Source organism: Lathyrus oleraceus, chromosome 5, assembly GCF_024323335.1.
Source record: "Lathyrus oleraceus cultivar Zhongwan6 chromosome 5, CAAS_Psat_ZW6_1.0, whole genome shotgun sequence".
In the NCBI taxonomy this organism is placed as follows: domain Eukaryota; kingdom Viridiplantae; phylum Streptophyta; class Magnoliopsida; order Fabales; family Fabaceae; genus Lathyrus; species Lathyrus oleraceus.
In genome coordinates this window covers 43,341,211-43,365,454 of record NC_066583.1, presented here as the reverse complement: position 1 = coordinate 43,365,454, position 24,244 = coordinate 43,341,211, and the positions used below count along the sequence as shown (strand labels likewise).

The following is a 24,244-nucleotide window of genomic DNA, read 5'->3' as shown; positions in this document are numbered from 1 at the left end:
GCTACAAAATTTGTTCCTCTCAGGGAAAAACTGAAGGTGTTCAACAAGACTGACTTGTTCAAATCACCATCAGCTTCTAAGGGGGGCTAATAGAGTAGTTAGTATCAGTTAGTTAGGTCTTGCTGAGCTGTCATTGTTAGTAGCAGCTAGTTAGATCTTGCTGAGTTGTCATTCATTCTGTTACAGCATTCTGTTAGTTTGTTAGATCTAGACTATTGCTTACTCTCTCTATAAATAGAGAGTCCCTTGTATCTTTTTCAGATAGAGAATACAATATGAGATTTACAATTTACTCAATCTCTCTCCATCTTATCAAACTCTATCACACTTGATTCCATTCCTCTTCATCTTTTCTTCCATTGGTTTTCTTGTTGTTGTTGTTAATTCTTTTTCTATTTTTCAATGCTTGAATCATGGAAAACTATGATGTGAAGTGTGATTAAGGTTTATGCTCAAGTTGATTGAAACTTCAACAACCATATATTTGAGCTCTAGTGAGGGAAGGTTGAAGAATGGATAATGAAGAGTGAAAAACTTGAGAGAAAGTGAAGAGTGGGTGAAATCAAAAAGTGAAGAAAAAAAAAACTCCTTAGTGAGTGAATGATGAATGCTTATATAGAAAAAGGTGAGGGATGATTAAAGGCTGCAAATTGGTTAGAAATTAGTTGGGGCTATTTTGGGCACTATGGGCAATTGCCCAAAGTAGTTAAAAGTTAGTTTGTGGAAGTTTAAGGTAGTTAGGGTGGTTAAAACATGGATGTATGTGAATTCACATGCATGTGCATATGCTGAATTTTTAGTGAATATGAAGGAAATTGGATGAATTTACATGGCACCACTTGAATACATGCTTGGCCATTTACATGGTATGAATGAATGAATTATATATGCATTTGGATTGATGTTCATGGATGAAATGATGTATTACATGCATGCTGAATTTTTATTTTAATGCCCATGATTTATGAGGTTTTGCTTGTTGTATAGAAGTGGAATGAAAGTGATATATAGTATGAAATGTATTCATGGTATATGCTTAACATGCAGAATTTTTATTGAACTTGACTTATTTTTAATGGTCTTGCATGTGATGTAAATGTATGTGCATGTGTTAAATTTTAGAGATGAATGATATGAATTTAAGATGACTTTTCATGTGTATTTTCTAAATGCTCATGATGCTGAATTTTGTTATGTAAGTGTTGAGTTTTTAAAAATGAATGTAATTTCTAACTTATTTTTATTGTTTTCCTTGTAACATGGTACATGATAATGAAGCATGAACAAGCATGGTCAAGAATGGAGTATGAATGAAAACTATTGAAGAGCTTGAAATTATTTTTATTCTTGTGTACGAAAATTATGTAGTATGTTTGTAATGACATAAAGCTATGCAAAGTGAAATCATGTAAACGTAGAAATAATATTTAGTGACTTTTGAACTTTATGTGCATGGATTGAAAGACCATGAATAAAAAGGGAATTATAGCTCAAAGTGTATGTATCGAAATGAATTTCAATGAATGCTTAGGGAATTTACCCATGAAGTGAAAAGTGACTTAGTGAATCACTTAGAAACTGAAAATGTATCGGGAAAAAAATGCAAGTTAGATTGAATGACTTACAATACATGTTATGTAAAAATGTGAAGTGCTTGATTGATGGATATGTCGTGCACAGGGCACATGATGTGATGAATTAAAGAAGATGGATGAATAGGTTTAGGAATGCTTATGATAGTGGTCAAACGTCTGATCAATAGTGTCGACCCTGTTGACCAAAAGTCAACCACTTATTTACTTTCCATTTTCCAAATTCAAGATACTTCCTGATTTAAGCAAAACATCATCACCAAAGAGCCTTTGACTTGATTTTTCAAATGAAGATGAACTGATGAGATGTAGATGAAATGAATGCTTCCTAAATGCATGTAGATGAATAAAGCTGTAAGTCAGGTAAAAAAAAAGAAAGAGTAGGGTAAATTTTGGATTATGACAGTTGGATTTGGATTAAATGGGTAATTAGATGTGGGTTGGATTTAGATGGTTATGGGCTGCACATGGGCTCAACTACAATGCTGAATTTTTAAAATAAGAAAAGGATGAATGTGCTTAAATTCTACTATTGACAAGCATGACCCATTAGTCAGAAATGGTTTGAATTAAATTGAAACTTCTACAATTAATTTGAAATAAAAGATGATGACATGATTTCTAAAACTAATTTAAATTTCAAAAATCAATTCGAACTTTCAAACATCAATTTGAACCAAAATTAATTCGAACAAAAAATCCATTTGAACTTATCGAATTAATTTGAAATTAAAATCAATTTGAAACTAAAATCAATGTAAAAAGATATGATGCAATGATAAAAATATGAATCGAATAATAACATGCAGTAGATTAATGAGTCCAGGTGATAGTAAGGCCCTGGGTAAACACATCAATGAATCATGCACTAGTGAATCGGGAAACATGTAACCAAGAACCACTGACAGGTCTTTGAATGAGCGTGGATCTAAGGGTGCAGTGAGACAAGAAACCAAATGAATACCTGGTTAATAATATACATGCCAAACCCTCATGATCGAGGCATGATCATGCTTGATCAAATGCCTCAAGATATATGATTTATCATGTAAGTGAAATTGTTCACCAATTTTATAAACCAAGAGATTAGGGTTTGATTACCTGATTCACCTTAAACTGCTGATGAACCCTAGTATCCACTAGGTGCAATCATAAAGCCACAAATTCATCACTTGTCTCCTTGTGTTGAACCATGCTTATGCAAATGAAATGAGTGCTTAATGATATGCAAATGATTAGGATTAGTGGCCTATATGATCAATGTGAATGGTAAGGCGAATTTTGGGGTATGACAATGTTCAATTCTAAGTTTGGGGTAGCCTCATAAGTATCTGAAAGTACGGTGAGTGCGAAAAAAATGATTAAGAAAAACAACCATAAAAAAAGGAAACAAAAGCAAAGAGAAATTTGATGGAATAAGGAAAAACACTCACTGAAGGAGAAACACTCAGTTGGGTATAAAAAAAATTGAGTAGCGGGACTGAAAAAGAAAAAGAAATGTAAATGATATGTTAGAACAAACATATTGAAAAGAATAATGACATTGACTCTGAACCCAAAACCATTTGTTTTTCCTTTTGTTTGTGTTTACCCCACTGTAACCCAAGCCCAATTACAACCCAAAAGACCTAAAAAAGTATGTGTTGTGTGTAGTTGATACGAAAGGAGAAGTTATTCAAATTTATGAGTCGATACTGCATAATCTGAAATTTGAGTGTAAACACTTTAACCCGGAGAGAATTGGTGAGAGTGTGATATAAGCTGACAAGTGAAGCAGTAAGTCTAGGTGGAAGTGTGGCGGAAAATCATTTCTGGAAAACATGGACTATGGAAGAAAGAGTGAGGGCTTGTGGCGAAATATCTCGGCAGTATTGTGGTAAGAATTTCATTTTTGGGAAGTGACACACTCTATCATTTAGAACATTACTTGAGGATAAGCAATGAGCTAAGTTTTGGGTTGTGATCGATCACCATTTTTACTATATTTTCATCACTTATTCGACAAGAAGCCAAGGATTATGGAGTACTTTGTTAGTATTATGCTACCTTTCAAGTCAGTTTTAATTTATTTAAGTTAATTGAGCATTTTATCGTTTTTTTAGTTTTATTTCGTGTTTTCTGGATTTTATGCTTTGGTTGTCTGTTTTGATTGTCTTCAGGTCCAAGTAGAAGACCCAAATGACTTAGTGCAAGAAAGTAGAGGAATCTGGTGTTTGAGGAAGGAAGCTACTAAGTTACAGGAAGCCTGACACGGGTTGTGTCAGGATAAGGGTTAAACAAGCTACAAGAGAAGGAAGACAGGGGCATGAAACGGCCACCCGTGTCAGCCCCCCTGATATGGAAGCAGAAGATGATGGCCAAGACAGTGGTGTGATACGGTCACCAATGTCAGCTGACACAGGCCGTGTTAGCCCATGCGCTAATTATTTCAGTTGTTGTGTTTTTATCAAGACTTGAGCAGCAAGGGCGCTTTGGGGATTTCCCTAATGCTAAGGAATTTTCACTATTTTAGAAGAGTTTCTACGAGAAAAGAAAGACAACTTTTTGGAGGAGAAAATAGAGCATGGAAAATTGTCATACGATCGAGAATTGAAGAGATCAAGGAATTCGGAGAGCGGACGATTTTCATGAGTGGAAGAAATTGAAGATCCAAGTCATCGAATTACTTGTAATGTCTAATTTTTATCTTGAATCTGTTTTGAACAATATGAGTAGCTAGATCCCCCAATGCTAGGGGGTGTCCCTAATTTATATATGTAATGACTTTGAGTTTGCGTTTGCATTGACAATATTATTTTTCATAATTACGGTAATCTTTTGATGTGTGTAAAACTTTCTCTTTATGAATAATTAAGATTGATGTATGATCATCGATTAGGCTTGATCACCATTGATCAGTGCATTTTGATTCACTTTCTTCTACTATTGTACTTAGGCAAATCTATAGTTTATTATATTATTTTTAATATTTTATTGTGTTTTAATATTTAAATTTATTTTTGACTTTATTTTATTTTCGTACTTTATTTTCAGAATAAATAGTTATTTGATACCTTATTACTATACATAACATAACTTGGGCTATAGGAGTCGGATTGACATGTTCTAATATGCGTTGGAAAGCTAAGAGAAAGAAATACAAGTTTCACGTTGAAGTCAAAATCAGATTCAGAATGAAGATGGGTTGAATAATTCATTGAAGTTCCAGACTTAATTAAAATAGTTAGTTTCGGCCAGTTTTTGTAATTTTTGGGTCGGATCCTATAAGGGCCCGAATTTGCCTTTTATTATATTAGGTCTTTGACTACTATAGTAATGCTAATTCTGAATTTTGATGAGACAATATTGCTTAGAAAATTCCATGGAGAGCTAATTCCCAAAGAGCTGATCTGTTGTATTCGAATTCCACTTTGAGGTTTTTATTAATTTCAGTTTAATTTGAATTTCATTTCAATTTTTCCTATAAATTCGTTTGCTTAATTCGATTACTTTCGTTTGCTTAATTTGATTGTTTCTTATAGGATAAAGTTGATTAAATTTGATTGTTTGTATGATCATTAACTATAATCACGTTAGCGTAGCTTTTTCGTTATCGTGTTTGATTAAGTCGCGTTTGCTTAATTTGCGTCTGCTTAAATCTGTTTGCTTAATTCGGAAATTAGGAACATACATCATATAATACCAATTTACGCTTGTCAATGGATATTGTAATCGAATGGGATTGAATCCGCTAGGGAATTGAAATTATAAGAATCGATGATAAGTCGGAAATCGATACAATAGATTAGCTTATTTATCAATTTTGCTTTTACCTTTAATCATCTTCGATTTAAGTTTTGAACCTTGAAAAACCCCTTTCTTTTCATTTGTTTGGTTATAACATTCAAGAGTCCTTGTGATACGATATTTGAGTGTCGCTTCCGTTTTACTACACTTTTAAATTCGTTTTTGACCCGTGTGCGACAGCGGATCAAATTGGCGCCGTTGCCGAGGACTTTTGTAGATCTTAACCATCATTATAGTTTTAGGTGTTGTGTTTTAGCATTTTTTTGCCCTAACTTTCTTGAGTTTTGGTCTTTTTGCGTTTTAGGATTAAAAAAATCTGTTTTTTAAGAAAATTATCTCAAATTATTCCGATTCTTTGTCGATTAACTAGGAAAAAATCAAGGATCAAAAGCCTCTATTTAGGGGCTAAATAGTGGAAGCCATTCTAACAATCTGAAATTCCTTATTTTCTATTTTTTATGATTTATTTTCTTTTTTGATAGTTTCAGAAAATTCCAAAAAAAATCTCAAAATTTTTAGTTGACTTTATTAGATTAATTTTAGTGTTTTTGTATTTTTTTCCTTTTATTTTAATAGTTTTTTTTCGTATTTCAATTGTTTTTTCTTAATAGGGACATTGTCAGTGTTTTCCTATTTGTTGCTGCATTGCTGAATTAGTTATGTGTTTTCTCATTGTTTGTTGATTTTTTTCTATTGAGTTTAAAATGACTGACCAAAGAACTTTGAGAGAGCTTGTTTCCCCTGATGTTAATTATAATGCTTTATGTATTGAATATCCTGTTACTGTCAAATCCTTGATTAGGAACATGTCACTTAACTCCCAATCGTTCACAACAAGGGATAATTTTGTGGTTCAAGCAAAAGCTGTGAATGAGATTTAGGTTTCTTTTTCCAACAAAGCTTTAGAAACCAGAATTGATGAACTTACCTCTTTAGTGAAACAATTGATGCTACCCATTCCACCACCACCACCATATAACCCTCCACAAGTAACCACCTCTTCACCTTCTAAACCTTCACTAGAGGAACTTGTCAAGCAAATGGTTGTAAATAGTCTCCAATTTCAGCAGCAAACAAATTATAGTATTCAGACTTTGCAAACACAAATTGGACAACTTGTCACTTCAATGGGTGTCATGCAACAAGCTCAAGGATCAAACCAACTACATGCCCAAACAGTAGTGAATCCAAAATGCCTCAATGTGAATGCAATTTCCTTGAGATCCAGAAAAGTTACAAAGTCATCCCCAGAAAAAAATAAAAAAATTGTTAGTGTAACACCTAAAAATAAACCTGAACCTTCTATTGTTGTTGAGGTTGAAAAAAAGTATGTATCACCAATCCATTTACCATAAATAGTACTGGAAAATAAGAAGATTAACAAGGAAGAGAATTCTGTTTTTTAGATAGAGTTGTTTTCTGAAGTTGTTGATGAAGCTTATTCTGATTTGTTTTCAGCTGATTTTCCAACTTTATCTGGTTTTGATGATATTTACTCATGTGAATTGAGGGCAGACGTACCCATAACGAGGTCAATTAGAGAACTGACTTAACAAATCCTTATGTACTCTCTCTCTCTCTTTCTCTATCCCTCTTTTATTTTCGGTTTGCAAATTGTCGATTGCATTAATTGTTTAATCAATTTTGTTTGGATCATAATTTTGAACACATTTTGAAATTAATGTTGTTGTGTAGATCACAAACAATTGATTGTGATTGGATTTTTAGAACAACAATATCATAATAGAATTCCAAACATTATTGATCGAACACCAAGTGTTCGACAAATTGCTTCACTTAATTTTTGTGTGTATTTTTCTTTGGAGATAGACTTTTCGTATTACTTTGCATTCAACTAGTTGTGATTAGTTGTTGTTGATCAATTTGTGAATCATTATCATATCATTGTCGTTAATACGCGTATCCGAGCCTTTTGATAGCTGGTTCAATTAGATGATTTTTGATCCGTGATATTTGTAACTTGCTTCCGCACCATAAAATTTGCAAACTATTTTTTGTCAAGTTTTCAACTCGGGATCTATTCACCCCCTCTAGATCTAGGCCCACCGTCTAACAGATTTTATGTTAATATAACATGGTCTCAAAAAATTATAATGTTTGAACAATGATGCTGTTTTGAAACCATTCAGAAGAGTTTCCGAAGATACATCTTCGAAATAATTCTTTCCTTACAAATATGACACTTAAGGACTTCAAGGGACACTTAATAAATGTATATCCAGATACACTCATATATTATACAGAGATTTTTATAAAAAATAAGGTGAATCTCATAAATTTAAAATATGTCGTGATTTTTGTTGAGGTATTTTTCAAAAATATTTACACAAATAAGGTTGGGAAGAACTATTCACGAATTTAAAAAAAAAACTCATCCAACGCGATGCTAGTGATATACTTGGCCTTCTCGTATTTCTAATATTTGGGCCAAGAGTGCATTAGTTCACGTGTTACACGCAAGAAAATAGAAACAAAACAACACAACAACAAAACCAAAGATTGACCAAAGAAAAGAGATCTAGAACAAGGAATCAAGGTCTTGAAGATGAAGAAATTCCGTACACCCAGTTTCTTCTTGAATCGTTTCATTACCCTATAGTAATCACATTATTCTCCACAACAAACCCTCACCTATTTTTATTATTTTTTTTTAATTTCATTTTTACCTTCCATATTAACACAGTCTCTGGAATCTTCGATTAATTAGTGATAAACTCAATTATTATTATTACTATTAGATAATAATAATAATAACACCACCGTTACCCTTTTCTCTTCTTCATTCTTCTCTACCCTAACGGTTACCGTGAAATTATTCTTCAGTTGAATCCCTCACATATGGGCGAAGAAACACAACTTCAACCACAATCCCTAACCGGAACTCAAATTGAACCGCAATCTCAGCCGCAGCTTCCGCCGCAAACGGAGGTTTCTTCCGATAACATCATCGACGCCATTATCCCCGTTGAGTCCGAACTGAGCAATGTCCCTCCACACACCAATTCACCGGCCACCAAAATCCCCCTCCGTCCTCGAAAGATCCGGAAAGTCTCTCCGGACCCGACGACTTCCGAATCGCAAACGGAAATCCCTAAACCGGTTAATTCATTCCCCGGCGGTAAATCGAATGGACGGAACAACAACAACAAAGCGGTTCAACAACAACAGCGAGCCCTAGCGCTTCCGAGGATTGTTGCTAGGTCACTTTCGTATGAAGGTGAGGTTGAGATGGCGATTCGTTACCTTCGTACTGCAGACCCGCTGCTATCTCCTCTCATCGACATTCATCAACCACCTACCTTTGATAGTTTTCATACTCCGTTTCTTGCACTAACTCGGAGCATTTTGTATCAACAACTCGCGTTTAAGGCTGGAACTTCGATTTATACGCGATTTATTGCTCTCTGTGGTGGTGAAGGTGGTGTTGTTCCTGAAACTGTTCTTGCTTTGAATCCTCAACAGCTTCGTCAAATTGGGGTTTCTGGGAGGAAGGCTAGTTATCTTCATGATTTGGCTAGGAAGTATCAGAATGGGATACTTTCTGATTCCGCCATTGTAAATATGGATGATAAGTCGCTTTTCACTATGCTTACTATGGTTAATGGGATTGGGTCTTGGTCTGTTCATATGTTTATGATTTTCTCGCTTCATAGACCTGATGTTCTTCCCATTAATGATCTTGGTGTTCGGAAAGGGGTTCAGATTCTTTATAATCTTGATGATTTGCCTCGGCCATCTCAGATGGAGCACTTGTGTGAGAAATGGAGGCCTTATCGGTCTGTTGCTTCGTGGTATATGTGGAGGTTTGTTGAAGCTAAGGGAACTCCTTCGACGGCTGTGGCTGTTGCCACTGGGGCTGGCTTGCAGCAGCATCAGATGGAGCATCACCACCAACAGCAGCAACAGCAGCAGCATCCTTCACAACAACAACTTATGGATCCCATGAATAGCATGTTTAATATCGGGTAAGATGGTGTGTGTGAGTTTATTTGAAATAGATTGATTTGAAAAGGTGGCAAACTTGTTTGCTTAAGATTGCTTATATTGCTGCTAATGGCTATTTACAATAGTGATCAAATATTTCTCAGTTGATTGAGAGCTTTCATTTCATCATGTGTTGGTCACCCTTTTAGGTAATTTAGGAACTAGAGAAAAAAAAGTGGAATACCTGTCATTGGAAATAACATCTTTACCTTTTGAGCTTTGGTTTTCGATAATAACAAGATACAATGCATTCTTGTTTTGATTATCTTGTTATCTGGTTTTGTCAATGTTGTTAAATAGCCATTATAGCAGCACTATACCGTTATAGTGAAGCAGAATTTGGACAAAGAGCTTTTGTCCAGGATATGCGAAAGTCTATAACGGCTATCAGTCTAAAACGTCTATTGTCCGTTTATTACAAAATGCTTTCAAAACAGTGCCATAAGTCTGTAACGACTATAATTCTATAACGGCGATAGCCTTTAACAGCACTATAGCACTGTTGCATATCTGAATTTTAACAATCCCCTATTTTAGTATGCAGAGTTTCATATATCTTTTGTTCTTGTGATTAGTGAAATAACAATATAAATATCAGAAATAATTTTTTGTTCCGTTTGAATGGGGGATCCACAAGGGACATATCTTGATCCACATAGAGTATATATAGTACTCCCTTCAGTCTTTATTATAAGAAAAAATTCACTTTTTAGATGCATTGAATAATCAATTTATCTGTTTATATATAGTCCGGATATATAAGGGTAGAAAACACGTGCTTTGGCATTCTCTTGCATTACTATATGTAGATTAAGAAAAGGGGGGAACCACCAAGATTTATGTTGATATAACATGTACGATGGGAAATGGAGTAAAATACACATACATATGAAGCAGTGAATACATGGGCAGTGTCGAGATTGGTTTTATATGTTAAGGATGAGTTGACATTCACCTTTACAGGATTGTGCTATAACTCCTGTATCGTACGATATCTCGTGTGCCTGTTCTCCTTGTTGGAGTGTTTCAAAGATAGTGGAAGATGGCAGTGCGGTTGATGCGCAGAGAAAAAGCACGCTGGATCGTGGGATCTTGAGATCCGCCCAACCCGATTCCAACCATTGACCCATTTCGTACCCGTTTGTGATCTGTCACTTACACACTTGTTTTCGACCCGTTCTGCCAGATTTTGACCCGGTTTTCTTTGGAATATGAAGCTGTGCCATAACGGTTAGGTTTTTGGCATTTATTGTCTTTTACTTGTGTTTTAATTGACTGCAGAGGAAACGCGCTGGATTGTGGGATCTTGTGATCCACGCAACCGGATTCCAACCATTGGCCCATTTCACACCCATTTGTGATCTGTCACTTACACACTTGTTTTCAACTCGTTCTGTCAGATTTTGATCCGGTTTTCTTTCGAATACAAAGCGTGCCATAACGGTTAGGTTTTTGGCATTTATTGTCTTTTATTTTACTTGTGTTTTAATTGAGCACTCACATTTCCAATGTACAGTTTTCAGGTTCCAAATGCTCAGTTAAAACATGAATAAAATACAATAAATGCAGATATTTCCTCAATTCTTCTGATCTCTAAACTGGTCAATCCATATTATCCCTGCACACTGTACTGCAGTTCCTCTTTCTTCCTCAAAACAGAGCCTTTCCATTAGTTTTTAGACGTCCATTATTTTTTAGACAATGTTTGAGTTAAGATGATATTTTTATATGATGTTTTTTGGATCATGTTGAGACAATTCTGCTTTTTGTTGTTGTTTGAGGAAATAATATTTTTTTGTTAAATGTTTGCTACTTATGATTAAATTAATAAAATTTTATGTTAAGGATATTTTTCCTAGATTTCTATAATTTTGTCTATACGGTGGGATCTTAAAATCTGTTTAAGGATCTTACGATTTACGATTTTTCTATACCTTAGGGTATTTTTGGATTTGTGGAATGTGATGAAATGGAATGAAATAAAGTGGTATATAATCAGATTCCGGAATGGATCTTGATGGAATCCATTCCATCCTATTCCTTTCAATTTTCGTTCCACCCAATTTGGGGTGTATGCAATGTCATGAACTAATTTGTTCTGTTCCGTTCCGTCAAATTATAAAAATACACAAACAATGGAATTGAATCTCTGTTTCATTCTGCTCCACTCCATTCCATCATGTTCCATTTCGCTCCGCTCCCTTCTAATCCATCAATCCAAACATAGTATTAATGATCTTCAGCGGGTTCTTGATTTTGACAACCATGCGCTCAATTATTACATAATTATGAATAAATGTATTCATGTCATAAAGCTACCAGGATGAAGTTTACATGTTTGCACAAGGAATGAAATCTTGACAACTTTTATTTATCAATCATACTTCTTTAATTAGGCTTCAAGTTAAGTTTCAGTCAAGACATGTTCTTATGATGTGGCCTAAAATGGAATAATCTTTTGTTAATAAAGACAGGGAAAAATTGTGGTTGATAGTTCAAAGGAATTGATACACAAGAGATTCATGAGGTCTCTTGTTTTTCCATTGCAAAACTAGTGTGTTTGGTGTTGTAGCTATTTATTAATTGTGGAAGTTACACGGTATAATAGACTGAGTTAACATTGTTTTTCTAAAATTATTTTAAGGCACCTATGGTGATTTGAAGTTGTGAAAAGGGACTAAGCCAACTCATATTTAGATATCTTGTCTTTATTTGGTCAATGTGGCCTTTTAAGAAGTCTATTTGTTGATTCTCTTTGTTATTTAATTAACATGATTTGATCATTTGCCTTCTTATTTGGTATATCGGTGCTATATTTTGTCCCTAATTAGTTGTAGTGTGAATTTGGGTTTTTTTTATATTTTTAAACGGGGAACTAACCCTTGACCCCCTAATCACTCCACAACCCAACTCTCCATCTCAGCCACGAAACCATCCTGATATCCCCTGTTGTTCATGTTGTAACTTATTATCATATTTTAGAAATTTCTTTTTCAGTCAGATCATAATTTAGTTTGGTGCTCTGGTAATTTGATTCAACTTAGATGTATTTGGTTGAAAGAAACCGTTTATCTAATGTGGTTCACTGTCTGAAGACTGTAATGAGTAAAATGACATGAACTGCTTTCTAATCTGACTCATTATTGTTCTGACATTATGTAGACAAAAATGGATAAAATGACATGAAGTGCTTTCTTCTATTGGTTGTTTTGTTATAGTCTCCTACATAGGTTGTAATTCTTTAGTCTCCTGTATTGTCTGTTTGTTTTTGGAGTATGTTTTGTAGTCAATAGTGGCCAATAGCAGTGCTATAGCGGGATAGCGGAGTGGTCCGGCTGCTATGAGAAGAGCCTTAGTGGTGCAGAACACTAGCCACTGCTATAAGGGTAAATAGCGGGATAGCGGAGCGGTATTTGACCCGCTATCCTTTCCCCTATGAAAAACTGAAACTATCCCTTAAATTTAAAACGATTCAAGGGTAATTTTGAGTTTTTCAATCAAATTTGAGATGAGACTCGACCTTAACCTTCCTTCCTTCTGCACTTAAGTTTGAATTTTGGGATGTAATGTTTTGAGAAAGATTTGTTGATGTTGATTAAGAGTTTCGATTATAACTTGGTTGTGTTTTTTTTATAATTAAATTGTGCTTTGATTTATGAATATTTTATGGTATTTGAGTTAATTGTTTAATTTTACATTAAATATATATTTATAATTATTATATGTAATTGTCCAAAAAATGATTAAATAGTGGTCATTCCACTATACTCTATTATGCTATTCCACTTTTGGGGTCAGCCGCTCCCCGATGCTATCCTCGATTGACTACTCTCGGTTTATGATGGTGTCAACTGCGCCAAATATTTCATTAGATTTCATTTATCTGTGTTTTATATCTGCCAAGTTCAGTTAGTCTAAAGGAGGAGGGGTCTGTGAATTCATTGTGTAAAAGAACATGTTTATGACTTTTGTTCCTTACTTTATGTGCGGTCTTCTTTGAGGTTTGTAATTAATTATTATAACTTGTAACTTAATAATGTAGTTTTGACACATCTCTCATCTTGCTTTCTCATGCTGGTGCATGTAGGGCTGCCTGTGCTTGGGGACAGTGATCGCTGAAGAAATTGAGGAAGAGTTATTACCAGGCTTTGCTAGCAGACACTCATATTTGCAAAGCTATGCCATTATGCATATTTAAGGGTAGATTTTAGACTGAAACATGGATACTGCATCGAAGGATTAGTGTATGATTTACCTTGTGTTTAGTAAAACTTGTGCAAGATTAATAAAGGCTAGTCCGTAATTTTGTTTTGTTTATTGCCAAATGTAATGAATGTTCAGAGGCCAATTTCAAGTTGTCTAGTCGTGTTTTTGGTAGGTAGTGCGGTTTGGACTTCGGACCTTGTAACTAATGTATGAGTCCTTATTTCATGTTGTATTAGTGCCCCCCTTTGCGTTAATTAAATAGAATTCGTGTGATATAAATAATATATAGGTTTCAATTTAAATTAAGAGGATTTTTTAATGCATTTTATATGATTCTTAGGCACAAGCAAAAATTCAAAAATATTCTTAATTTTCGATGATGTATTTTTGGATGTATCCTAACACACATTTAACATAGATCATTCTGAGTGATGTCTTATTATTTGATATTTATTTTATTTCGGAGATGTATCTTCGAAATGTTTGTGTGGTTATATTTTCGTAACACATTCAAATATGTAATTAAAATGAAATTAAAACTAATTAAATAAAATTAAGATTACATATTCAACATAAATGTAATATTATTTTAATATTCAGATAGATGTTTTAATATCTTCGATCGATCATTAAACCGTCGCTTCCAACTTGAGCAAAATTTTTATTTAGAAATTGAAATAAGCATTCCAATAGCTTGAGTTCAAATTCGTTGAACTTAATCTTTTCTTCACTGTCAATCGACGATAACGGTACTCGAGCTTCACAATCCTTTGATTGTCTTCATAAGATAGGAGATGCTGGATTTCGTATTTAATATGTTCGACGGAAGTGAAGTCGTTGAGCTTAAATGTTCGTCTTGGTGTAGAGCTGCAGAAGGAGACATTTGTGACATAATAGTTAATATTTATTTGAGGTGGGGCGGTGCACAGTGGGAAAAGGTTTCCAAAAACCTATATCGTGTAAGATTAACACACACTTTATCACACGCACATACTATAAGGTGATCCATGTCCGGGAAGCACATCCATTTTGCCTCCAGTGCTGAACCGCTAAGGCAAGGAACAAGAGACTCATAAACTTCATCGAATTTTTCTTTCTTTTCGTACAACCGTGTGTATGATTCTTTATGTGCCATCAACTCTTGGATAAGTTGATGGAGGATAAGTGTATGATTATCTTCTCATTTATCGAGTAAAGTCGAAACTGTTCGATAATCGCAATTATCGTCTCCACAACATTGACGATCTGTTTGATGTATTTGTGCATAAAAATCGACATCTCGTCAATGAATGAAAACTTTGGTTGAGGCGTATGAGGTGGTTTGCTAATGCGAGCTTCTTTGACAACATTTTTTTTTGAGATTTTGGAGTTGGTGAGTCGAGAAAAACTTTGTCAACATGTTCAAAATACGAAGGAGACTGTGTAGTCGAATTGTCATTCAGTGTATGATTCATTTTCTTCGAAGCACCTTTTGTTTTTACTGGTTGAGAGGGTGATTTCATGTCAGTGGTTTTCGGATAGACAATCTTCCTTAATTGTTCTTTGATGTGGAGTTTCATGTTATCATCGACTTTCAAAAATCTCTCTTGTATCACTTTCCATTCGGTCAAAATAGAGATATTCGATTTATCGTCATTCATGACACCATCATCATCAAAACTAAGTATCTTCCAATGAGTGCAAACCTCATCCATTCTTATTGGGCTATCAAGTTTTACATTTTTTACAATAACACAAGCACATGTGAGACTACATGTTTTCACAATTGTGCATCCGCACTTTGCGCTATCGGAGCTTACATTATCAACTCGTTTAGCCTCGTGAAAAATATAATTCAAACCCATCCGATAAATATTACCAACCAACTGAGAATAAAGAGTGTTGTCTTTAAATCTGTGTTCCAAAACTGTGATGCTCCGACCAAATGACGTATGTATCTCATTATGCTGAGTTTAAATCATGTGGTTCACGGAGTTCCAATCTTTATACAAATCTCCCTTACTATTTCACAATAAATTTTCCAAAGTAGCATGGGCAGAATTAACTCTGTTAGCTGTTGTATTTTCAAGGTATCTAACATTATCAGTCCATGCACAAAAAATTTTCTCCTTCACCTGGTCAAGATGTCTTCTCAGTTAAGGTAACACCAACCATCTCCAATAATGGAAGTCTATACTTGTTGGTCTTGTAGGTTGAATCAAGTATGAACACAGTAGGAAACATGTTGAACAACTTTATGAAATCATGATGAGTCCAAAATATATCTCTAACAGTAAATTCATCATCGCACGTTCGATACCTAGACACGTAACTGTTATCATCCAACAGTTTCAAGAGTTGTTGCATTTCCGTTCTATCCCACCTAAGCATCTTGTTAGTTTGATATCAAATATTATACACTTGTTTGATATTTGATATATTTTCGAGTCTTTTCTGTTTAATGTGCAAGTATATTTTTCAGTTGAGCCAAGTTCAATGTCATGTCAGCAACACATTCATTCTCTTCCGGCATGAACCGATACACACTAGGATGGTCGGCTATTTTTTTACACAACTCATGGTTATGCAAACCATGTATAACATTAAATCTCTAGTTTTTGTTTGCCAATACGTAACCACGTACCTTAATTGGACACCCACATTTTCTTAAATCGATGTCGTCTCTTTTAAAAATCCGGAGATGAGTTCTATATTTCCCACTTCTTTCGCACGTCATTGTCACAAAAGCGCATCCTCTATCCGAACGATTATCGGACCTTCCAATAACCACACCAAATCCAAGTTTAGAGACCTTCATACGAATCTATTGAAACATTTGATCAGGAGATTCAAACTCTTGCTCGTTTTTAAATTGGTTGTCAATATCTATCGCCTTCACAACAACACCTTGTACATTCAGAGAAACAATTTGTTTTGAAAAATCATCGGGGTGCACCATATCTAATGAAAACAATTACAACATAACAATATATAAGCGCCACCACTGAAAACAGAGTTGAAAAATGAATATAGACTAATTCCAGATATGCATCTCCGAAAAAGTTCATACTCGTTTCGGAGATACATTTACGGACACAATGCTCATTTTTCAGACAAAATGCATGATTAATGTGACAATGCAGTGTGAAATAAAAGATCTTTACTTGAAATTCTATCTTCTTTTACTTCCTTCGATTTGATGAACCACAAAATTGAAGATTTGGAGTGAAAAAATGGATCGAGAATGAATGGATTTTTGGTGAGGGTTTGTGTTGGAAAACAACAATGCCAACAATGGCTGTGTGATCATGCAACTTTATCTTTTATCAGATTATCACGGAAATGCATCTTCGAAAATATCTGACACACAAAGATGACAAAATATTTCAAAATTCCGCCAAAACTTCTGGAGGTGTGGCTTCGGAATTTCTACTAAACTGATCAATTACGAATATATTTCTTGAAATATTTCAGAGATGCATCTCCGGAATAAGATAAACCCAACTTATAGGGCACCACTCATAAATGATTTGTGTTGTGTGTGTGTTGGGGTGCATCCGGAAATACATCTCCAAAATCTGGAAAGCATTTTAGAATTTTTAAATAATGCATAAAAAATATATAGGATGCATTAAGAAATCCTCTAAATTAATTCTATTAGTCATAAGTCCATGATAAACATGGTATAGGAATTTTAGTATGAAGTATATTTGATCTTTGACAAAAAGGCATTTTTTGTATGTGAAAGCGGAGCCATTGAAGATGCAAAGTTGAAACAAGTTCTAGTGATGGGACAACTCATTACAATGCTATGCACAACAATACAAGCAGCCTGCCAGATGAAGGTGAGAGACAACCAACCATTAATATAAAAAACATAAATTGAGGGAAGAGATGGAACACTCAAATGGAACAACAGCAAAGCGACGGTTTGTGTTATCAGGTCACAAAACTCAGTGGGATATTCTCACAGAATGTTCCTTTATACCTTTTTCTAGTCTTTGTAATCTTCACTTGGTCTTTATCTACATCTAAATCATTTAACTATAAGTAGCAAGTGACTAAGACCAGTTTTCACAAGCAGCAACAACAGAAAAGAACAAACAACAACAAAAATGCAATATGAGTACGAGAATTATGATCCTTCCTTCCCCGACCAACCTGTGGTTGATCAATACCTCCCACTTTGGGCCAGGTTACCATCTTTCATGTCCAAACCAGCTTTCATTTGGGCCGAAGATTACGCAAACACCATTTCCACTACCCACCTCACCTACGAACAACTCAATACCTCAACAGATGTAATCTCAACTCAACTACTCTTTACTCTTCAAAGAGACGACACTGTCCTTATTCTTTGCTCTCCCGGACTCGACCTTGTTAAGGTCATTTTCGGCTGTCAAAGAGCTGGTCTTTTAACTGTTCCTATAGTCCCTCCTAATCCTTCTTTCGCAAACGAAAAAAACTATCATCACCTTATAAGAATAATCTCACAAACTAAACCAAAAGCTGCCATAGCTCACCCCAATTACATTTCAGCCATTCACCACTACATCACTTCATGTCACAATAATAAACTAGCTCACATGTTACAAACACTCCTCTGGATTTCCACAGAAGACATCAAAAACAGTAACATACATTCAAATTCTAATTCTAATTCGTACAATGGTCGTAAACCAGACGAGGTTTACTTGGTTCAGTACACCTCAGGTGCAACTGGAATACCAAAACCGGTTCTCGTTACAACAGGTTCAGCTGCTCATAACGTTAGAACAGCGAGAAAAGCTTACGATCTTCATCCAAACAGTACTATCGTTTCCTGGCTACCTCAATACCATGATTGCGGTCTCATGTTTCTGTTACTCACAATTGTATCAGGTGCGACGTGTGTTCTCGCTTCTCCAACATCGTTCATCAAACGGCCGAGAATCTGGCTCGAGTTAATGTCGAAATTCAATGCTACATGCACTCCTGTCCCTTCTTTCACCTTACCACTTGTAGTCAAACGTGGAGGAGTTCACAAAGGAACTTTACCTATTAATCTATCAAATCTTAACAACCTTATACTCATCAATGAACCTATTTATAGTGACTCAGTGGTTGAATTCATTCATACTTTTTCGCCATTCGGGTTAAGAGCTTCGTCCATTTCACCTTCTTATGGATTAGCAGAGAATTGCACTTTTGTTTCAACTGCATGGAGGGATCATAACATAGAAGCCTATTCTAGCTTCTCGCATTTTCCAACTCACAAAAAGCTTTTACCAGTTGCGAGGCTCGAGGAACAAGAAGACATGGAAATCATGGTTGTTAACGAAGAAACACTCGAACCTGTTGAAGATGGTGTTGAAGGTGAAATTTGGGTTTCATCTCCAAGTAACTGTTCTGGTTACCTTGGTCACCCTTCTCTAACAAGAGAAGTTTTTCATGCAAGAATCAGAAACAAAGTTCGTAGGTGTTTTCTTCGAACGGGCGACAGAGGAATCGTGAAAGGAGAAAAAAGGTATCTCTATGTTACTGGTAGAATTCAAGATACTATAAAGCTTCAAAATGGTGAAAAGATTCAACCACATTACATAGAGACCGCTGTTTTCAACAGTTTTCCGAAGCTTCTACGAGGAGGTTGTGTCGCAGCATTTAAAGTTTTAGCGACGGTTGTAATTGTTGCAGAGATGCAAAGAGTTGAAAAATATGTGGATGAGGGGATTCTAAGGAGTGTTTGTGAAGGAATTAAAGAAAGTGTTTTGAAGAAAGAGTGTGTTGAAGTTGGATGGGTGGTTTTGGTTAAGAGTGAAAGTGTTCCCAAAACTACTTCTGGAAAATTGCAAAGATGGGCTGCTAAAGAGAAGCTTCTAGAAGGAAAACTGGAAATTCTGATGGAGACGAGGTTCGGAAAAGATGTTGCGAGGATAAAACACGAGGTAGCGAAAAGAGTGGAAGTCGAAAAGAAAGATGATCATATAAATGGTTTAGTTTTTGGTTCAGAAACTCGCAGCTCATTGATCTCACATCTATGAGAAAACTTAGCACCAGCTGCGTGATCAAGACTGAATTCGAACCTAGAATATTTGGTTTAGCTGAAAAAAAATCTTTTACTATTTCATCTGAGTGATCTTTGGATTGTGTATTCTATAAATAAAAATCAATAATATTGAGACTTCTAATCTATTGTTTGCCATTCATGAAGCAAACAATGTATTTAGAGATTAAGTGACATACAATGTTAATGTAAATTAATTTAAAGTTTTGATCTTTTTCTTTAATGATCCAATAATATAAAACTTAGTACAAGCAAGAAAATCGATGATTTCTCAATAGAAAGATAATAATAACAAATAGCCACATTTTTGTTAAGGAGGGAAATTGATAGGTGTTATGTTATGTTACATACTCAAATTGGTTTAACATTTCAAGGGAATTTAACTGTATGTTGATAATCAACATTGATATTAGAATTACTTGATGTTGAAGTTACTATTCTTTGCTTCAATTATCATCATCGAATCCAGATACTCCAGGTGCGAATGACGGTGCACCATCAGGTGAATCCACGTCGTCATCGTCATCTGATGGTGCTCCATCAGGTGCATCCGTTGGCGACCCTATTGGAGAAACCCCCACTATTCTTTTGTCAACTATGCCTTCGTCGTTATCGTCTTCTGGTGCCTCGGGTATAACTTTGGGTTCATCCGATGGTGATCCGAATGGTGAATATTTGAGTTCATATCCCGGTGATAGGCCTGGTGATAGGCCCTCGAATGTTTGTGACCCTTCTGGTGTCTCTGCTGGTAAATCTTCTGGTGCACCGATTGGTGAATCCACCGGCAATGGTTGTGCAACTGCTGCTTCTGTAGCGCTGTTTTGTGGAACAACAAAAACATGTTCAATTAATATAGTTGAATTTATCTGCGCAACTGAATTTAGGGGTGTTCGTGGTTCATGAACTGAACTGAACCAAACCACGTTCAATTCAGTTTATAATAACCATTTTACAAAAAATGCAGTTAATTGTTAAAATGGTTTCAATTCAGTTTAAAACTAGTTTATAACCGGTTTGTATTTATAAACTAGTTTATAATCAGTTTGTAATTATAAACCAATTTTATAATTTGAACTGTTTTAAAATCAATTTTTTTAATTTCATAAAAAATAATTAATTTAAAAAAAAAATGAAAATATTTATTTTTTTAAAAAAACTTTTATTTATAAAAATTATTTAAAATTTTTATTTTTTTGAAAAAAAATCTGAATAGATATTTTGAAAATTTCATGCAAAAAAAATATTTTAATTTTAATTTTTCTGGGAAAAAAATTCAGAATAAATTTTTTTCGAATTTTATTTTTGGAAAAATAAAAAAAAAATTATTTTATTTTTATATTTCATAAAATTTGGGAAAAAATTTCACTATAAAAATAATTTTATTCTGAAATTTTTATTTTTCAAAAAAAAATATTTTTTCAGAATTTTTTTATTTTGGAAAACAATAATTTTTTATTTTTCTGAAAAAAAAATTATTTCAAATTAAATTATATTTTTTTAATGAATAAAAAAAATATTTTCAGAAAAAAATTATTTTTTATTTTATGGAATCCAAAATATTTTATTTTCAGATTTTTTTCTAAAAAAACTATATTTTTTTTTATAATTTTATTTTTAATTTTTAATAAAATAATTTTAATTTTTCATAATTATAAATATTTTTAATTTCTATTTTTTTTCACTCTCAATAATTTTTCTTTTTTTTATTAAAAAAATTATAACTAAAGCAGTTTATAAAAGAAAACTAGTTATGAACCGGTTTTAAACTGAATTATAATTGGTTAATTTAAATGGTTCAGATCATTAACCATTCAAGTGGTTTGGTTATTTTATGGTGCAATGCAATTCAGTTTAGACATATAATTTGGTTAACCATATTTTTGCACACCCCTAACTGAATTAACCACATTACGCGTACGTGCGCTACATACGCGTAACATTTTATTTGTTACTAGATTTTTATGTACAAAGAGAGAAAAAGAATGATTGTGATCTTACTTTTCATCTATCCAATCAGCCAAAGATGCACCCTCAACTGGAACCTCATCATCAACTGTATCAGCGGCTCCACCGGCTCCACCTAGAGCGTCACCACCACCACCACCACCAAAATAATCGTCAAACGCGGCTTGACCGGCTGCTGCAGTATTAGCAGCACCAAGAGCCTTCTTAGCCTCATCCATAGTCTCAGCCAAATCTCCATGTCCCATAAGTTCCTGCCAGTTTCCCTGTCCCATAACGGTACGCAACGGCATCGCAACCGCAATTGCGAACACCAAAACAAATATTATCTTTGCCATCTTTTCTTAATTAATTTCCCTACAACAAAAACACCTTCACAATCACAATTATAAATTATTTTTTTGTTTGTAATCCAACAAAGGATGGCAATGTAGTGCAACTTTATTTGACTAGAATTTGATGTTTTTTATATCAACACAATAACCTGTTTTAGGAATGTTTAACGTTTGAGAAAGTTGTGATGTTACCTTAATTTTTGGTTCTTATTACATATGTGTTAATTAAATACCCACCACTCACATTTTAGTTTCACGAAATATAAGGTTCTACGCTAACATTATTTGCTAAAAAATTCTTAACCATTTATATATATAGACAATAATTAGTGGTGTTTTACTTTATACCATCAATGTTATTTTCTCACTAAAATAAATAAACCAGACATAATTTCTAATATAGTTTTACATTACATTACATCACATAATACAACATTTGTTACACTCAAATTAAAAATACACAACACATTAATATAATTTAATTGAAAAACATGTTGCTCCAGAGCTGTATCAGTCTTTGTCTTTGCTTCAACGGATATTAAGATTCCTCATTCTCCTGAAAATGGGATTAGACAGGATAATAATAATTAATAGGGAGATTTCATACTTGATTAAGAAACCTAATAGAGTTAATTAATAAATAAATGGACAAGTGCATGTGCTAAAAAACTTAACTAAATCAAAATATTGCAGATGAATATTATTTAAAAAGAGGACCCTGGGGACAAACTACATAGGTCTAAGTATGATCTAGTGATTATTAACTAATCTATGAGTTGATGATGATTAATTATATATATGAGTCATTATCTTAACTATAATCACGTGCACATGATAACTTTGATGATGGATTGAATTTCATGTGACCCTAAATAGAAGTCTCTGTAAATCTTAGTTCAAATAGTAGCAGAAATCGATTTTGTTAGGTTGAACGTCATCATCAGAGTTTGAATTCTAACATATATGTGTGAAAAATCTTATTTAACCGCAGTTTAATCCTGACAAATATTTTATATAGTAACAAATTTCACGATCCTTAAATATATTAATGTGCATGGATTTTTTAGTATAAATAATACTAATTTCTTGAGTGATTGTTAAGCTGTGAAATTGAATGTATTATTAAGGCCGAATCTCAGTGCATCGTGGCAACAATAATTGAATGTATCATTAGTACCTTTGTTCATCAGCAATTAACTGTCTTCTGGTGTTGTTGATATTGATACCAGAAGAACCTCCTCCCCTATAAGTTGGTAGCGGAACTTGATCACGTTCAATTCGAATGAGATCTTCTTTGAGGATTTCATAATGCCTTCGAACTTCTTGTATTGATTTTCCACCAACAGCGTTAGCCACATGTTGCCACCGATTTGGATCTTCTGGACCATATACAGCAAGTGCATCCTCAAAACGTCTGTTCTCTTCTCCTGTCCAACCCATATTGTTGCTATATCTATGTATCTATATATCTAACTTTTCAATATAATAATAATACAAGCTCAAAGAAGTGTGATTTGAAGTAGAAAACACAGTGATATGAGAGTTGTTATTATGAGACGTTGTGTTAAGACATTGTGGTCTTAGTTCCTTATATAAGGGAGAGTGAAGTGAAGGGTGTCAAGTTGGCTATTATTTATTTGTAGAATATTATTGAAAAAAACAAACAAATTCTATGAGTGAAGTTACCTTACTAGTAATTTTTGTTAGCTTGAGTTATTCTCAATTAGTTTTAACATTGATCATCCAAGATATCATCATTATATTTTGTTTTCCACTATATTATTTAAAACTTAAAAGATATATGTTATGTTAATGTATTTTTTAAATAATTATTATCTACTATTTTTTTATGTACTTATTTTAATGGTATAAAAATGTAATGCGTATGCAATTTTTTATTATTTAATGTTTAATATAAATTTCATAAAATTTTAAAAATATAAATTGATCGTATAAAATAAAATCAACTGATTTTTCATATGTTTAGTTTAATTTTAGTTTAGTTTTTAAGAAAAAAATGTGAATATCAAATCCAATGAAATCAACTTATCACTTTTTATTGATGGTAATTGGTATGCTAAAGAGATTTTACACATTAATTATGACTATTAGAGTATCTCCAGCGGTAGTTTTTTCAACTCAGTTCGCCAGAGTGAAACAACAATGAGAGCAGTTCTTTCACGGTTGAATGGTTGGAGTTCGCCAACATGGCAATGCTATTGCTTCAGCATGCAACGATAACCTTTCTTTTTTTCTATTTTTTAATTTAGAACGGCTACTTATTTTTTTATATATTTTTTTAACATATTTTTTATTATAAATATGATTTTGGTTTC

General features: G+C 33.8%; 4 protein-coding genes across 4 annotated transcripts; 2 read left to right on the top strand and 2 right to left on the bottom strand.

Annotated features, from left to right (window-relative positions):
• Positions 1-7,828: 7,828 nt before the first annotated feature.
• Positions 7,829-13,821, top strand: LOC127081383 (alkylbase DNA glycosidase-like protein mag2). Its single transcript, XM_051021644.1, has 2 exons — positions 7,829-9,364; positions 13,471-13,821. Exons 1-2 carry the CDS (start codon positions 8,238-8,240, stop codon positions 13,493-13,495), a joined length of 1,152 nt encoding a protein of 383 aa, XP_050877601.1. The 5' UTR covers positions 7,829-8,237; the 3' UTR covers positions 13,496-13,821.
• A 3,837-nt stretch (positions 13,822-17,658) lies between these two features.
• LOC127084351 (uncharacterized) lies at positions 17,659-19,645 on the top strand. Its single transcript, XM_051024781.1, has one exon. The coding sequence runs from the start codon at positions 17,684-17,686 to the stop codon at positions 19,586-19,588; it is 1,905 nt and encodes a 634-aa protein (XP_050880738.1). The 5' UTR covers positions 17,659-17,683; the 3' UTR covers positions 19,589-19,645.
• A 255-nt stretch (positions 19,646-19,900) lies between these two features.
• Positions 19,901-22,071, bottom strand: LOC127084488 (uncharacterized). Its single transcript, XM_051024948.1, has 2 exons — positions 21,610-22,071; positions 19,901-20,427 (listed from the first exon to the last, which is right to left on the bottom strand). The coding sequence occupies exons 1-2, from the start codon at positions 21,909-21,911 to the stop codon at positions 20,058-20,060; spliced, it is 672 nt and encodes a 223-aa protein (XP_050880905.1). The 5' UTR covers positions 21,912-22,071; the 3' UTR covers positions 19,901-20,057.
• A 225-nt stretch (positions 22,072-22,296) lies between these two features.
• On the bottom strand, positions 22,297-23,469 carry LOC127084298 (protein RADIALIS-like 6). Its single transcript, XM_051024716.1, has 2 exons — positions 23,086-23,469; positions 22,297-22,464 (listed from the first exon to the last, which is right to left on the bottom strand). Exons 1-2 carry the CDS (start codon positions 23,346-23,348, stop codon positions 22,437-22,439), a joined length of 291 nt encoding a protein of 96 aa, XP_050880673.1. The 5' UTR covers positions 23,349-23,469; the 3' UTR covers positions 22,297-22,436.
• Between the last annotated feature and the right edge of the window lie 775 nt (positions 23,470-24,244).

Bases quoted from the DNA above. Each gene is read 5' to 3' on its own strand.
- LOC127081383 (XM_051021644.1), top strand. From the start codon at position 8,238: ATGGGCGAAGAAACACAACTTCAACCACAATCCCTAACCGGAACTCAA. The intron at 9,365-13,470 runs GTAAGATGGTGT...TGGTGCATGTAG, and splicing joins AATAGCATGTTTAATATCGG to GGCTGCCTGTGCTTGGGGAC.
- LOC127084351 (XM_051024781.1), top strand. From the start codon at position 17,684: ATGCAATATGAGTACGAGAATTATGATCCTTCCTTCCCCGACCAACCT.
- LOC127084488 (XM_051024948.1), bottom strand. From the start codon at position 21,911: ATGGCAAAGATAATATTTGTTTTGGTGTTCGCAATTGCGGTTGCGATG. The intron at 20,428-21,609 runs GTAAGATCACAA...TCCACAAAACAG, and splicing joins GCTGATTGGATAGATGAAAA to CGCTACAGAAGCAGCAGTTG.
- LOC127084298 (XM_051024716.1), bottom strand. From the start codon at position 23,348: ATGGGTTGGACAGGAGAAGAGAACAGACGTTTTGAGGATGCACTTGCT. The intron at 22,465-23,085 runs GTACTAATGATA...TCCCATTTTCAG, and splicing joins TTAATTGCTGATGAACAAAG to GAGAATGAGGAATCTTAATA.